The 16,644-nt window shown below is 36.6% G+C and overlaps 2 protein-coding genes across 3 annotated transcripts in view; one reads left to right on the top strand and one right to left on the bottom strand.

Moving 5' to 3' along the window:
• Positions 1 to 16,644, top strand: part of LOC144438474 (2-aminoadipate transaminase-like) — a 45,949-nt gene that overhangs the window by 6,974 nt on the left and 22,331 nt on the right. The gene's annotated exons all lie outside the window — the stretch shown is intronic.
• LOC144438475 (prostaglandin reductase 2-like) lies at positions 1,003 to 16,254 on the bottom strand. 2 transcript variants are annotated; one of them, XM_078127510.1, is made up of 7 exons: positions 16,108 to 16,254; positions 13,466 to 13,581; positions 9,398 to 9,604; positions 6,587 to 6,757; positions 6,008 to 6,217; positions 4,615 to 4,824; positions 1,003 to 1,479 (listed from the first exon to the last, which is right to left on the bottom strand). In XM_078127510.1, exons 1-7 carry the CDS (start codon positions 16,148 to 16,150, stop codon positions 1,372 to 1,374), a joined length of 1,065 nt encoding a protein of 354 aa, XP_077983636.1. In that variant the 5' UTR covers positions 16,151 to 16,254; the 3' UTR covers positions 1,003 to 1,371. The 2 variants fall into 2 exon arrangements, with proteins under 2 accessions (XP_077983636.1, XP_077983635.1); XM_078127509.1 differs by having other exon boundaries at positions 16,102 to 16,254.

The raw sequence follows: 16,644 nt of genomic DNA on the forward strand, positions 1-16,644 counted from the left end.
TTATTTTTAATAACAACCTCACAAAAAGGAAAACTGCCAAATATTTTCTCATAAGCAGTCGTTTCTTTTCTTATAAAATTCAGCCATTTGTCAGCCAATCAACTGTTGTTTTATATACGAACATTATGAGGTAACTGAACTTGAAAGGAAAATTGTAAAATGTTTTCTCATTGGCAGACATTTGTTTTCTTATACAATTCATCCATATGTCAGCCAATCAGCTGTTGTTTTGCATGTGAACATTGTTGAGGTAACTTTAATATTTGAAAAGCTTGCACTGAATTTTGTACCAGTGAATTTACAAAATCTTTATATCAAGCCTGATGCACACATATCTGCCAATCAGTGATTGTTTTGTATTAAGTCCCAGACAGAGATCACCGCTGTGAGTATTTCATCAAAGAAAGTGAGAAACATGTGTAAAAAGCAACTTATTTCAGAAAATGAAATGAATGCATCATTTTCATTATATTTCAGAACACATTTCCTCCCTAAATTAAAAAACAATGGAGACCTACCAAAATATTCCAAAACTGGGGCAAACTGACCTTATTGCTGGCCAACATCTAAATTCATAAAATTCACTTGTATAACATTATTTTAGAGTGTCCATATGGATGCCGCTTTTGTATTTATTTATTTTGTATTTTTAATTTATAGAACAATGTTATCATGGCTTCCTACTTGACAAAATCAATGTGAAACATCATTGGCCAAGTCTGTGTTTGTAACATAGTCATTGCAAAATGCTAACAAATGTGTTAAAGAGTTCATTATTGTACGTAAAATAACAAACATGTTGCACATTTATTAATCTTTTGCAATTTATTGAGTGGCAAACAAGGATGATGCATATGTTGTTTCATATTGATTTTACACGTAGGAAGCTGAGATAAAATAGTTTCATGAATTAAATATCCAACATAAACACCAAATCCTCATCCATATGGCCACTTTAACTATGTTGTCTCTTCTACATACATTTTGTAGATGTCATGTTTGATCAAAAGCATGCAGGACAAGAAAGTTGAAAAGATGAATATTGCAGACAGTTTGTTGGGCCAAAATACCTTGCCACCCATGAGCCAATCTTAGGGAATCGTCAGACACCCAACATAATGCTCTGTGTGGAGCTTAGCTTTCAAAACAACATCTTAGCTGATTTACTGCAGAACAGACCTTGAGTTCACTGGTCAGTAAGTAAGACAGTAAGGTTGCCAATGGAACAAACCATTTCTTTAATGCGGATGAGCAGGTTTCACTGAGAAGTATATAACACTAGACTTCTGTATCAGTTAACAATGGAACAAACCATTTCTTCATGTGTAAGTGCAGGTTTCACTGAGAGGTGTAAAAACCGGTCCTTCTGTATCAGAGATAAGCTATATGTACAACCTGTTTGCCTATGTTGCCACCGTTCATCATGGAAATAAATGCTTTTGGTGCATTAGCCAGACCACCTTCGATAGTTTCACGCACCTGTAACATAACATAAAGTGAGACATGACAATCAATAAATACTGTGTATAGTTTTCATGTTTCACTGATAGCATTTCTGTCTTTGATGTATAGTTTTATGGATCTTATAGTCGTATAATGTGTGAAACTAGTCACAAATTCAAACCATTCAGCATACTTTAAAGGCAAACACCACTCCAACAAATAAAGACATTTTCGTAAATTTTGGGTTCTAACTTCTATAATAGTTATTTCATATTTTCACATGACATAAATTTCCCACAGTTGCTGATAAGATTACAATAATGCAACAACCAAGGATTGAAACATAATACTTGAAATACAAAACAGGGGTACTAGTATCAAGGGCATTGTGGGTAAACTACAAAAACTTAAAGATTGCACATTACACAGTTTCTTTCAAATGGTATCAACTATTTATTTATAGTGATGACAAGACAAAGTTCACCGTAATTATGTCAAGTATAGCAGTGTTCTCCCCAGAGTAGATTGCAAGGATAGTGGTATATAATTTGCATATTAATTTACATATAAATGACATGGTAATTTGCATGTTGGTTTGCATAGTGATCAGCATATAATGTCTTCAACACTGGAACAAACTCTGACATGTTTATTTTAACACATACACACATGTACACTGGGGATCAGCCATTTCTCTTCATGTATTATTATGATTTTGTCATTCAAAAGATTACTAAAGCTCAAGGATGGTAGAACCCTTTCGAAGCACAGTAGAAACCTGCCAAGCATGGCGGCCTAGATGGCAAGGACGGTGTGTGCTTGTTTGATAGTGGGGAGAACACAGCACAGTAGAAACCTGCCAAGCATAGCGGCCTAGATGGCAAGAACGGTGTTTGCACCATGCTTTCTTTATAGTGAGGAGAACACAGCACAGTAGAAACCTGCTGAGCATGGCGGCCTAGATGGCAAGGACGGTGTTTGCACCATGCTGTCCCCATAGTGGGGAGAACACTGCATAGATTAAGCTATTATCTTGACAACTGCAAACTTTATAGAAGATTGTTTCGGGATCAGGGACAGTATTTGATTTCCTTTCTGTTTTGCATTGTAGTTTTTATATATATTTATTTCTCAGCTGTTTTGTGCTTTTGGCTCATGTGACCTTCTTTATTCATTCTTATGTATTTATGTAACCCTCCTCCGGGGATACATGGAGGTATGTTCCAATGATTAAAAAAACCTTTCATATTATTTGTGTTGATAAAAATAAAATTAGAGTTGGCCATTTTGTGCCCTGAATAACTCTATTCATGGCTCTCAGAACACAATCAACAATAAGAACAAGTAGCGATGAATACCTTGTACATACTGTACTAACACATTAACACAGCTTCTGTGCTTCAGTACATAGTATAAACCTAGTGGAGGGTGGTCTAATGTAAACATACATACACACATAATGTAACTATTTCAACAGACGCCACAATAACATTTTTTACTATTAGTTCCTTACACTGTTGTATCCATTGGCAACCAAATCAATTTGACACAAGTCATCACATACTAGTAGCCACCATGGCACTGTACTTTCATATTTAATAAACATAATGTTATGCATGTGTCATACATATCCTATACTACATGTATATAAATAAGTACAACAGATGAGTATAACTTAGGCCACCTATGCTGACGAGATGTCATCGAAAATTTGGGATAAATATAAGTTTATGAGTACATATTGGTGATACTTTCAGTTCATCATCATACTTTAACATTCTGAAATGACTTTGAAATGACAATTAAAGTTAGAAGGAAACTTAGAATCATCTGTTTTTAATTTTCACTGAGATACTTCCTCGTAGGGTTGCCATCAGTAATGTGACTTTTTTCTAATCCTGCTGTCGAGGGTGTCAATTTTTTATGTATTCATCATTTGAACAAAATATAGGGTTAAAGGTCATGGGAAACATAGCATTACAGCGGATTTCAAAATACCACTCAGTGGCTCTGTTTGATGCAACCATGCAAAAATCAATAAGAAACTGGCCATGCTACACATCACAGTCTGAAACCATTTACATTGTAAGGTAAGGTAAACAAACATACTGCAACAAGATGCAGACACACAGGCCCCAATGTTTTGACATCTGCATTTCATGTATGCTTGGTGGCATGTTCATTCATTTCAATTAGATAAAATGTTGCAAGAAAGTGTATTCACTCAATCTTGCTATCTTACAGAGTTGCATCTGTAGTTTCTAATTAGTTTCTGTATGATTGTGGTGTCAATCGGACTCACAGAACAGTATTTAGAAATCCACTGTGTAAGTACAGGCACTCTTATACCATAAGGAAACCAAGTTGAACACATTTGAACAAAACATGGAATTGACAATACCCCAGTCGTCATTCTACATCAAGACAACGAAAGCATACATGACTATTTCAATGGTGTTCAAAATATATATAAGTACCAGTAAAAAAAATTCAAAATCCACATTATTTTCCTGACTTTTCATAATTTATGCTTGTACAAGTATGATTAATTCATATTATCAATTTCCCCACTATCTTTTTTTTAAAAAATATTTAAAATATTTTATCACTTCAAGTCAAACGTGGAGTTAAAAAGACATGACAAAAGGCCCTTTATATATAGAGATGATCGCACAATGTCACACAAGCTCAATAAACTTTGATCGTTTAGGTCAAAACTCCCTTCTCCTGGGCCTAAATGAACATTCACAAAAGTGGCATCGACACCATGATGAAAACTGTAGCGGTAATATGACTACAACCAATGCAATGTAAGAACATAGTAGACACATTCAAATATTTGCAAGAAACCCAGCACTGTATATCACATAGCAGTACATTTTTATCAACTTTAATTATATTCAACAGCTTGATAATAAATACAGACCCTGTTATCATTGAAGGAGTGAAACTTTTCTAAATTTGGTTAAAAAGTGTGAAAATGAAGTTCAGCAATCGCATTGATGCCAGACCCCCCTCACCCAAACAAACTTTCTTGAGCTTGTATGACATCATTTGTTTGTCTCTTAGATCACTCATATAATATATATAATATCTTATAAAATCGAAAGTAAAAAAGAAAATTTCAATAAATCTCAACTAAAGTAAAAATAGCTTTTAAATTTTGCATACCTTCAACTTGTCACTTTTATACCACTGTGCCAATTGTTTTATACTCTTAGGGAACTTCTCTATGTAATTAATCACCAGAAATCTATCTCGTGTAATATTCTGTGATTCCATTATCTCTTGTACATCTTCTGGAAGTGGTGGAGGATAGGGAAGATCTGTATTGTATGTTGCTATGGTACCACACAGAATGATGTGGGAGTTTGGATTCATCTGTTTGAAAAAAAAAGAGAGAGAGAGAAAACCAAACAAATTAGAATAAAATCATACCTCATTGCAAGCCAAGTTGAATGCCTTCAAACAAAAAATATAGAATTCATATCCTGGCTGTTCTATGTCATGATAATGTATGTCTAAATTATTGATTTTGTGGTATTTAAAATATGAGTCAAAATGTTCAAAATTGTTATTATTTTTCCCGATTTTTCATAAATTTTGCTTATGGAGGTACATATATTATTCCAAAATATCTTTCTTCATCCAGCTGGTCCAGGAAAATACTCATGACCTAAGGGTTTGTCATTACTCATTTAGCAACTCGTAGTGACAAGCCCCCTTATGTCTCTCATATTTTCCATGGGTGAATGAAGAAAAATAATAATTGGAAGATATTTATTCATGGTCTGATTTTGTTTTGCTGTGATTTCCATGTAGAGGTGACAATGAAGTAAAAATAACCAGCATCTTTTCAGTACCACAGACACAATCTGTAACAAACTGCAGATTTTACTTTTGGCCATGTACAAAATACATAATTATACAAACAACACAATAAAACTTATTTAGGGTAGCTAAGTGCTGACATAGTGTAACAGAGGCTTGAGACTTGAGACGGGCCATTTTCTAATTTTTTGGGTAAGGTGTTATTGTGAGTTGGGTGTTAACACTGCACTAGCCTGGTGTTAAAAAGGACTAGTGCTGAGCTATCCTTGTTTCTACATTGTGCTGTGGAGGCATTAACCCTTCTAGTTGCTAACACATACTGTTGAGGTGTTAGTACCAGTCCAGTGTTAGCACTGAGATAGTCTGCTGTTAACATACATGTAGGGCTGGTGGAGGCGTCATAACCCTTCTTGTTGCTAACACATACTGTTGAGGTGTTAGTACCAGTCCAGTGTTAGCACTGAGATAGTCTGCTGTTAACATACATGTAGGGCTGGTGGAGGCGTCATAACCCTTCTAGTTGCTAACACATACTGGTGAGGTGTTAGTGCCAGTCCAGTGTTAGCACTTAGCTAGCCTTTATGTTAACACAAGCCTAGTCCAGGCATTCCCATTGTTGACACATGTTGGTAAGGAGTGAGTGCCAGCTAAGTGTTTGCATTGAGCTACCTGATATCATAATAACCCAGTTAGAAAGCTATGGTCAAATTATACTAGACAAAGGTAAACCAACCTGTTTGATGACTTCATTAGTAATTTCACCTCCAACATTGTCAAAGTATATATCAATTCCATTGGTACAGGTTTCTCTAAGTCTTTCTTCCAGATTGTCTGTTTTGTAGTTAATTCCACTATCAAATCCTAATTCTTTTGTGATAAATGAACATTTTTCATCAGTGCCACAAATTCCAACAATATTAGCACACCCTTCCAGTCTTGCAACCTGAAAAGATAACACAAATTAAAAACATTGTAAATTTTTCAAAATATATGTCTAGCATAAAGACACAACGACGCTGAATCTGTCAAATGAATTAAATTTTTTTTTTACATTTTCCAGATGTACAGTCTTGCCTGGTATCACCAGTAAGAGAATTAATGCTCTGGGGAAAAACAAACATTTTCCTACTGCCACAGGCACTTGCAGATAATTGTCAAATAATTTTACCCTAACCACAGACTTACTTGCTCTATATAGAAACACAGGCACTTGAAGGATTTCTTCATCAATCTTAGTATCATACAGACTTACTCACCCATCTAGTCAACCTTGGGTACTTGTTCAAACTACTAACTCTAACCATATACTTACTTGTCCAGCTAGTGAGCCACAGGCACCTGCAGCAGCACTAACAACAAACGTCTGATTGGCATTGGGGTCAACGTGACCTTTCTCTCTGATGCCAATGAGAGCAGCAAGTCCAGGTGGGCCATACAATCCATGAACCAATGAATAGTGACTACCAACCAGTTTTCTGTCAACCTATGAAAAAAGTTGTAATGTTTCAATAAATGTAGTCTAGTTTACTATACAAGCAATGATCACTACAATCGTCTCCACCAAATGGGTCAAATGTGTAATGTAACTCTCAGGGTTACTCTAGTACAACATTCCATGGGTCAAATGTGTAATGTTATTCTAGCACAACATTCCATTCCTACCCAGACAGTAATATTAACAGACCAGTGGTATCAGTGAGGATAATTTGGTCAACTTTGACCTGGAGTCCATATCTAATTACTTCTAATGTTGCTTCACTCATATAAAAATGTATGCAACACAGAAAACTTTTCAAATGTCTCAGAATCCATTGTAAGCACTATCTTTTCTTAGGTAGGAAAGTTTATCCACCTACTGCCTTGCTGTACCTACAGAAGAACCAGCAACAGCGCTGTCTTCCAATGGTGTATATCAGATAAGGCTGGGACATGAAAGGAATACCACATCCCAATGTCCAATTTCCTTTTTTTCATCAGCACTATAATTTTTCCAACAACACAAAGTACTTATATACCCTGACATGTCCAATAATTTATGATGTGTGATAGTAAGTCAATAAACATTCCCTTTTAAAAATGGTGATGTCAATTTTGGAGAATTACATAATGCAAACATCTGGAGACAATTTTTACTCAATAGAGCCGATAGTTTGTATAATTCTTATTGTGCATTGAGTATGTCTGGTAAGGGGTCGTGTCATTTTAAAACTGACGCACAACAAACATAATTCCTTCGTTTAGGGGGGAAGGGGATAAGAGTTCATTTCGTTTTGCGTGCGTCAAGGATTTTTTATTCTCTCTAAAATGGAATCAAAAGTAACCCACCTAGCAAGGGAGTGATGTACAATAAATGAATGACATAAACAACCACTTGAATGCTGCGAAAACATGGTTTTATTATTCACGAACACCTAAACAGAAGTTCCTAAATTCAAGAGACGTTTGTTGGGTCATATCACAACTATAAATGATGGTGCGTGATGAACGCACATGTCAACCAATTTCGTGCGACTAGGATGATAAACCTACAGCCCAAGCAAGGCATTACACTTATTGTAGAGATTACCTCATTTTTGTACCTGCAACTCTTGGTTTTTAAAACATCCGACATAGCTTTACGTTTTAGGATGACCTACTTCCAAATTCCAGACGGTTTAGACATGAGGAGATTCATCGTACACAAACATAAACAACACTGCACTCCACTATGTAGGTAACGACATGTGATCTTGTCACCGAAAGTTAACGAAGTGGGTACGTGATAAGCCGATCATCCAACTGTAGTGCCAACCGTTTATTTCAGCACTCACAACAAATTGATCGTTCGACTGATGTTGATTCAATCTTTCTATTAACGTGAAAATCAAAAGTTTGATCGCCTGAAATAATTATTCAGTAATAATAGTTTAGTAATTCCAAACAGATTTGTAGATGTTTTCAAGTGATAATTGAAACATGCATGTGAAAGCAGCGGCCACCGTCAACGTGTTCATCACTGTCGTAGTGCGACAGTCAGAATCAACGTGTATAAATTACGGAAACGTGCAAATAAAAACGACTTGACAGAAACAACTTGAAGGCTAAAAAGCATGAAAACTGGTAAATACAATTTCCAGTTGAAACTATCATTTGCAGAGACCGTAAACTGTTGTACAATTTGAATTGAAAATTCAGTTTGTTGTGTTTATCGAGGTCATGGTATATGATATGTACATACATGTATGACAGGTCATGATGCAAAACACATCGGACGATTCTTTTCATCAATGTGTTTCACCTTTTTACAACTGCTGGGATCATCTAGCACAGTCATGTCATACCAAGTACTACAACCTATGAACAAGTCATTACTTGCACTGATGCATGTACATGTATATACTCGCGGTATTTACACTGCAGCTAGTGCAATATATGCTTGTGAAGGTCAGTCATAAAAAAAGAAAAAATTGCACAAGCACTCATACAAATACCCTGAATCTGCCACATTTGCACTAACACTTCATGGGGGGTAACAAGGGAACCTCATGAGGAATGTGAGTCAGTGTGGGTACACTCACAATACAATGTATTTGCATCTTGTACTTTGTAGAGTTATCTACTGTACTTTCATTTCTCTACATAAAGTACAGCTGCAGAGAACACCACAAACACCCAAGTACGCCGTGTTTGTACTCGAGTGTCATGGGGTTCCGTCATGATATTAGTATACACATACCACAGATTACTTGCATCTGTGTACGTGCACACTATTGGTATTTGGACTGCTGAGCTCTATGAAAAACATGAAGGCATACACATAATTATGCAAATGAGGTTGCAAGTGTTCTGTGTACACAAAATCATGTTAACATAATTACACTACAGTACATCTATGAAATTTGTAGTTTTGGATAAACATAGTATTTAATAGTAATAGAACCCCATGAAATGTCAGTGTCAGAGATACTCAGAGATGCGTATTTGCACTTATACTTGGAGTGTTTTCTGATACACTTTCACTTGTATTTCAAGAAAGTATGAATGCAGAGAACATTACAACCACTCATGCAAGTACTCTTAAGTATGTCATGCTGGCAGCCACATATAATGGGGGTTTCGTATGGAAGTTCTTTTTTTCACCTACCTTGCTAGCAGTGAGACAATTCAGTCCTCCGACATCCAGGGTAACATACAGCTGCCATGGCCAGTGGTAACTTTCTACTATATCCCCTCGGTAGAAGTTCTCTGCCTTGCTTGTCAAGACCACTCCAACACCGTTTCCTTCAATGACTTGTCCAATATCAAAGGAGTGAAGGTAGTCTGTGCCTGTGTTGGCATTCATTTGACACCTCTATTTGGGATAGACAATAAAAGAGAGCTTACAATCATCTACTTTGTACAGTTTACTTGATTATCAATCAGTTTGGGTGATTGTGAATTTGTCAAAGACTTCCTTCATACCCCATCTCCACACTACTATTAAAACACTGTTTGTCCAATTGGCAAAATTTCAGAACCTTTAAGGGTGCCTGTTTTAATTCCATTTCTCATGGTAACACATTTAAAAGGATGGGTCACAGTGTTTTTGCTAAGGTTTGGGAGCCCCGGTAACAGAAAGGGGGAAAGAGGTAAAACTGGTAGTGCTTCCCATGCAATGTATCATAGTTTAGGTGGGGAACCCCGGTAAAATGATGTGGGAACCCCGGTAGATTTTACCTACTTACCACCCTTAAATAAAACACTGGGTCAGTGAGTTGGTCAATTTTTTTTTTAAGGGGGTGGGGGATTAGTGTAAATGTTCATGTTGGACATACTTTCCTTAGGAGGGCTACTCCCCTTACTTGAGTATACCAGTATGTCTATGTGCCGCCCTTTGGGGTGTGTTTTCTAGCCTTTTGATCTAAAATAAAGAGTCTGGAATGGGGTCCGTTGTCCTTTACCAAATCATAACTACCATTATTTGTCCCAAAATGTTGTCTCCTAAGGAAAATGTATTTTGGTCTAAACTTTTAGAAACCTGTAATGGTCTAAAATGGGGTATTGAGTTTTTGTCAATTTCTCAAAGTGTTTCTAAAATGGGGCCTGGGGTTTCCAGCACCGGCCACACACCCCCCTACCAGAGCTGGCCACTGGTACCGTCCCCACGGGCCACACCCCCTACCAGAGCTGGCTACTGGTACCGTCCCCCGGGATACTTTCATTTCATAATCACACTTTAAGTCAGAATGACTTAGAAATGACGATTTCAGTCGGAAGAAAACTTTTTGTTTTATAGTTCCAAAAGTTCAGCACCACAAGATAATTTTCGCTCAGATGATGTGCTCATGGGGTTGCCATCCTATAATCAGTGACAATGAGATTTCTCTTCTAATCCTGCCATATTTTTAATATTTTTTTTTTCCAGATTGAGAAAGTACAGGGTCATGAGAACCATAGAATTAAGAACAGTCACCCTAACAATGCTCCATATCTCAATAGTTTTTCATCGCATACTTGAGGGTCAACGTTCACAACAGAACAAGGTTGACCTATTCTCACGCGTATCTATAGTAATTCATGTGAAGCACAAAGAGCAGAAGTTATGGTGTCAACCACACGAAATCCAATGTTGGTAATTTTTATGATACACCTAGGCAATAATATTTTATTTCAGGTACTGAGAATTACAGCGCCTTTACAATGTACTCTGCACTAACAATTCAGTGATACAAACGAGTGGTCAAATACAAAGGTACAGGAGAATATCAAATTTTGGTAGGTCATAAAAACTTGCTGTTTATGAGAAGTGCGGCATTGCAGAATGTACTTTGAACTTCTCTAGAAAAAAATAGTCCACCTGAGTCATACTGTCATAGTAGATATTATTATATCAAACACTTGATACAGCATGTTGCAAGTTAGTGTTCACTGGCGCTCTGTTTGATATAACTACACAGAAACCAGTAAGAAACTGTACATTCTACATTACGATACCAAGATTGCATTTTCTTGCTACATTTAGTACATTTAGTCTGAATGAAATAAACTATACTGCAACTGTACATGCAGATGCAGACGTGGGCACCAATGTTTTAATGTCCGTATTTGATGTCTGCATGGTGGTAAGTTACAATGTACCTCATTTCATTTCAATTAGACAAAATGTGACAAGAAACTGTATTCATTCAATCTTGCTATCTTTAAGTGTAACGTGCTGTTTCTTAATGGTTTCTGTGTGATTCTATCAAACAGAGGCAGTGAACACTAACTTTCAATGAGCTGTAGCACATACCAATCACCTTTTTCTATAGAGTTATTTGAAAGATGTATTACTCCAAATAAAAAAAAAATTTTGTGTACTTGAAACATTTCAACATTTAAAGTGTATGTAAATAGGTTTCCAAAGTTTCCGACATTTTGCCTGCAAATGACGTAGTTTTCATAGGTGACTAAAGATTTGTATGACATTTTTGACAAAAGTACAATATTAAAATTGATTTTTTTTGGAAAAATTCTGGAAATTGCTGAAGTTGTTTAATGTATTTCATGACATCACAACCGGAAGGAATTTCAAATATGCCCGATTACATAACAAGCGATGCCGATTCTAGTGGAACCACGTTCGACTATTTAGAAGTCGAAATTGACAATGACAACAATACATGCAGTATTAATGCGAGTACTAGTGATGACGAAGAAGATGTGGTAGTGGGGGATGCTTGTATTGTACCATATATGTATGAACCACGACCACGACTACAGCCAAACAACAATCCCCAGCTGCAGATGGTCGTTGATGGTGGCGACGGCAATGACGATGTTATTGTCGACAGACTAAATAATACTGACTGGTAAGTTATGATAATAAAAAGTAGATATTTTAAATAAGCAGATAAAGGAAAAAATTGGGTTGAAAGTAGTTGTCTCATTGAGATCATAACAGTTTTAACACCCTAACAGTAGTACTATTTAGTGGAGTTATATCGACTCCCTGACTACCTAACTACACAGTATGTATATGTGTATGTACGCTAACTGTATTTGAACCGCCATTCATATACTTCATGTGAACCTGAACGTCTATGTAATTAAAGGTCTGATCGGTTGTCAATCTTTTATGGATTTTGTGAAATCATCATTACCAGAAATTATCAGAACAGTTCAGGAACGGTCAAATAATTTATTGATGGTGAGCACTGAGCATACACTGCATTCCAGGGTAGCAGGGCAAGGTCTACCACTAGAGCACCCAGTTCCACACGGCGTGTGACTAGACACGCTTCGGAGAACACGCTAGTATACAGCCCGACGAACCTCTGGCTCTTTTCTCACTCTCAGTCACATCCAACTTCTCTCAACCTAGCGAACAATGCATTAAATTTTGCATTTATAAATGACTGGTCTTCATTCACTGACAAGGAAACCACAGTCATACAATAAGGTCATGAATATGTCTAAAAGGAAGTGCACTGTACTACTATAGTACGTATACGTGTGTTTGTTTTTGTTATTCATCAGTGTGGCGGTATGGGTCGGTACGTAGACGTTGCTATCACAAGTAAAAATTCCTATTATGTGGTACCAGCTTGTAACGTTATACTAGTATGTTCTTTGAAAGTGTAATTTATGTTTCTTTATCTGGTGAAATAACTTTCAATTCAATTCAACATTAGGACTCGTAATCACAGCCAACAAAAGAAACGCCATCGTTGCCAGTGTTGTAATATAGTACACCAGTATGCAACATCTCATCATTCATGATCTGAAGTCAATTTTTAAAAAAATTGTTTTTCGTGAGTTTGAGAGTTGTGCAGTACTAAGACATCATTGAAAACGTTTGGAAACTTATCCTCTGTATGTTGAAAAGAAGCAAGCTGATTAGAACTTCCAAATCTTTGTAAGAAAATCAGTGTAGACTCAAGTGTTGATGTCCCTTGACTATGCAACGTTCAGGCATGGAAAAAACATGGATGCTGCGATTGTGTTCCGGCAGTGATGCAATTTTACGAAGACTCCCGAAGCAAAATGATCATCGCAGATTTCCAAAAAAATCAATTTTTCATAATTAATATTGTACTTTTGTCAAAAATGTCATACAAATCTTTAATCACCTATGAAAACTACATCATTTGCAGGCAAAAAAGTCGGAAACTTTGGAAACCTATTGACATACACTTTAAATTGTTCACACTATTGCTGCTTAAAAAACACAAACAAATAATTGAATTCATACCATATATGGATCGGCTGATAAGTAGAGAGTCTTGAGTAGAATCTGACCATCTTGTACTTCAGGATATTGACATTCTTTTAAAGCAAAATTACTCTCCCTTGGTGAATTGTTTTCTCCTGAAATCATGAAATTATTCAACACAATTAATCACTTTTGTACAATTACACAGTAAATCAAAGTTGTTGGATTTCACAATCTACCATATATAATAATACAGCAAAGTAAGGGGGGGGGGAGGTTCAACACATCACTATTACTAATATTGGAAGGCCCTTCAGTTTTCAGTTTTTTTAGGACAAAAACCCAACCCCCTCCCCCTAAACAAATGTTCACAAGTGCAACACCGACACATTTATATATGATGTAAACTATGATGAAACTACTGGTGGTCACACCACTACAATCAAAGCAATGTAAAAACATGATTGTAAACACATAAAAATACTAACGGAAACCTAACACTGTATATCACATTAGAAGTAAATTTTTAAATCAACTTATCAACATCTCAGAAGTAAATACAGAATCTGTTATCATTGAAGGAATGAAAGTTTTCTAAATTTAGTTAGAAATGCGAAAATGAAATTCAGCAATCGTATCGTTGTGACATTAGACCCCCTTCCGTGCTAAACTAATGAAGTTTGCATATTGAGCTTGTGTGACATTGTGTGATAATCCCTAATTAAACTTTGGGTTCTGGAGAGTCACTTCATGATTTCACAGTGCATAAATTTCACTTGATAGTACCATGACTATTTATCTGAAGGAAATAAGCACTTAGGAATCATGAATATGCATTGTGCATCTCATAAATATTCATGTCTGATAAGACCCATGATGCAACAGTGCATTACTGGATGAACAATAGAGGTGGAAAAGAGTTTCAATTTTGTGTTTCTCAGCAATCAGGGTAAATTTAAGTGATGTGATATCATGAAATGTCTCTCCAGAACCCAACGTTTATGAAAGTACATTATTTCCTGGAGATGTGTTCCCCTTTAATAACAGTTGTTAAGCTGTCATTTGGAGGTATACACTACTTGTAAATTTATAGCTACAAGAAACCTTTACTATTATTTCCTATATTATAATTAGACATTTCAACAACATTGTCAGCATTTTTGGGAAGGTCTGGCAACCCCAGTCACAGGACAGGTGGAACCTGGTAAAACTGGCATAGTTTCGCAAACATTATACCATAACATTGGTAAGGGTTACACCAATTATAACATAAAACAGCTAACAGAACATTACAAATTAATTCTTAGACTACTAGATAGATGATATTCACTTCATAACAGAAATGGAGGAACATTCATGAGGTACTAGGTAATACACGTACTGTTAGTGTGCCCTCTAATGATAGCCAAATTTTGTTGTTGTGAGTCAAATATGAGAAAAACTTGGATTTCTTGTGAGTCACCACATAGTAAGAGATAGGGGAGTACCAAATTTTGGTGCGTCACTAGAAACTGTGTGCATCAGCAGTACATCAAATTGGTTTACAGGGCACAGCACTTAGAACTTTCACAGCACTTGATGTATTAGTCCTGCTTGCAGATGGAGTAAGTCAAGCCTCAATTCTAAACATATACCTTTTTCATTCTCAGTCCTGTGGTGAGCTCAGTGTAAGAAACCTGAACCTATCCCAGCACTGCCTAATAATATCATATAGAATCATTAGGCCCAGCAGTCAATTATTAGCAGTCAATCAATTGTATACTCATGGTAAATCTCAGACTACAGTACTCCCCACTCTGATGGCCAATAATAACGAAATCAGAACTGTTAATGACGTCAAACGTCTCTCCAATTCATACACATGACAGCATATTCAATATGGTGCTGTACGCCTCTTCTGGTGAAGGCCATGTAAAAATAGTGGCGATTGTTGGGCTATTATATAAGGAGGGATACTTTAATAATGAAAAGTTCACATTTTGAAATATTTGCTCATCTAAGCATTCTATCCTTTGGTAGTTAAACTTTGAGATGTCGATAATCAATTGATTGCTAAGTACAGCATTTTGAGGAATGGAGAAGGTAAGAGACAAGGTCAGAATCTAATCAAGTCCTAAATTTAATACGCTGTCTGTAGGCAGGACTAAGTATGTCTGCAAGCACGACTAAGTGATGTATACAGTCCTCAGAATAAAGGTAGGCACAAACACAGTGGGACTGTGATACAAACATTTACTCATTTAGCATCATTTGCATTCTCTCATTTGCATACAAATCAAGATGTATGCAAACAGTGCCTAGATTGTTCATGAAAGTCATGGAAAATGCCACATACACCATGTGGGGTAAATCGACTTGGCAGGAATAGAGAACAGGGGGACAGACTGTACGGTGTACCACAAATACAACATTTATTATCATGTTACTATTGTTATGTTAGGGAGTTACGAATGTAATATGGTCGTGTTTAGTGATAGGATTACAAGACCCCAATTTGATTTGTATCATCTGCAATATAGTGAACATTTGTCCTGCATGTGTCCCACTATGACTATTGGTCCGAAATTTGACTCTCTCGAAGTTTCACTCAAGAATTCACCTTCAATTTTGTGGTTATATCGCACCGCCACCGGTTACTCACATACATGTATTTAAAATGTTGTGGACTTTCTTACCCTCACCTGGTCTCGATCGGAGCACCACTTTCTGGTTCGCAGCCGTCATTTCGAACGACCATTACCAGACAAGGAGTTAATTCTTGTACATAGTTACTTTGTTAAATGCAATGTTTGATTTGTTTTATCGCAAATATTCTCTAGACCGATCTCTGATAGCACTTCGCCGCCATGATGTTTACCCCGGAAGTGATTACAGTAAATGGAATCGTGTGGTGGCGCTACACCATAGAAATTTCTTTGGTTCACAGGCAGTCCATCACAGGCATACAACCTCACTCATAGAGTCATACCACTAATCCTTTAGTGGTCTGAGATACAGCACACAACAATGCAGTGTCTTTCACACTAGAGACTGTGCATGTTATGAATGTTAGCCTTGCTGAAGCGTATTAGTCGTTTCTCGTAACAGTCTGGATGGCAACGTGGTATTCAGTCATTTAAAGACATCTTAAGATTCAAACCCTAAACATGTCGACGTTTTCTACGACCACTATCCTCTCCATCGTAACGTGTATATGAAATTAGACTAGAACAAACCCA

This window comes from Glandiceps talaboti, chromosome 8 (assembly GCF_964340395.1).
Source record: "Glandiceps talaboti chromosome 8, keGlaTala1.1, whole genome shotgun sequence".
In the NCBI taxonomy this organism is placed as follows: domain Eukaryota; kingdom Metazoa; phylum Hemichordata; class Enteropneusta; family Spengelidae; genus Glandiceps; species Glandiceps talaboti.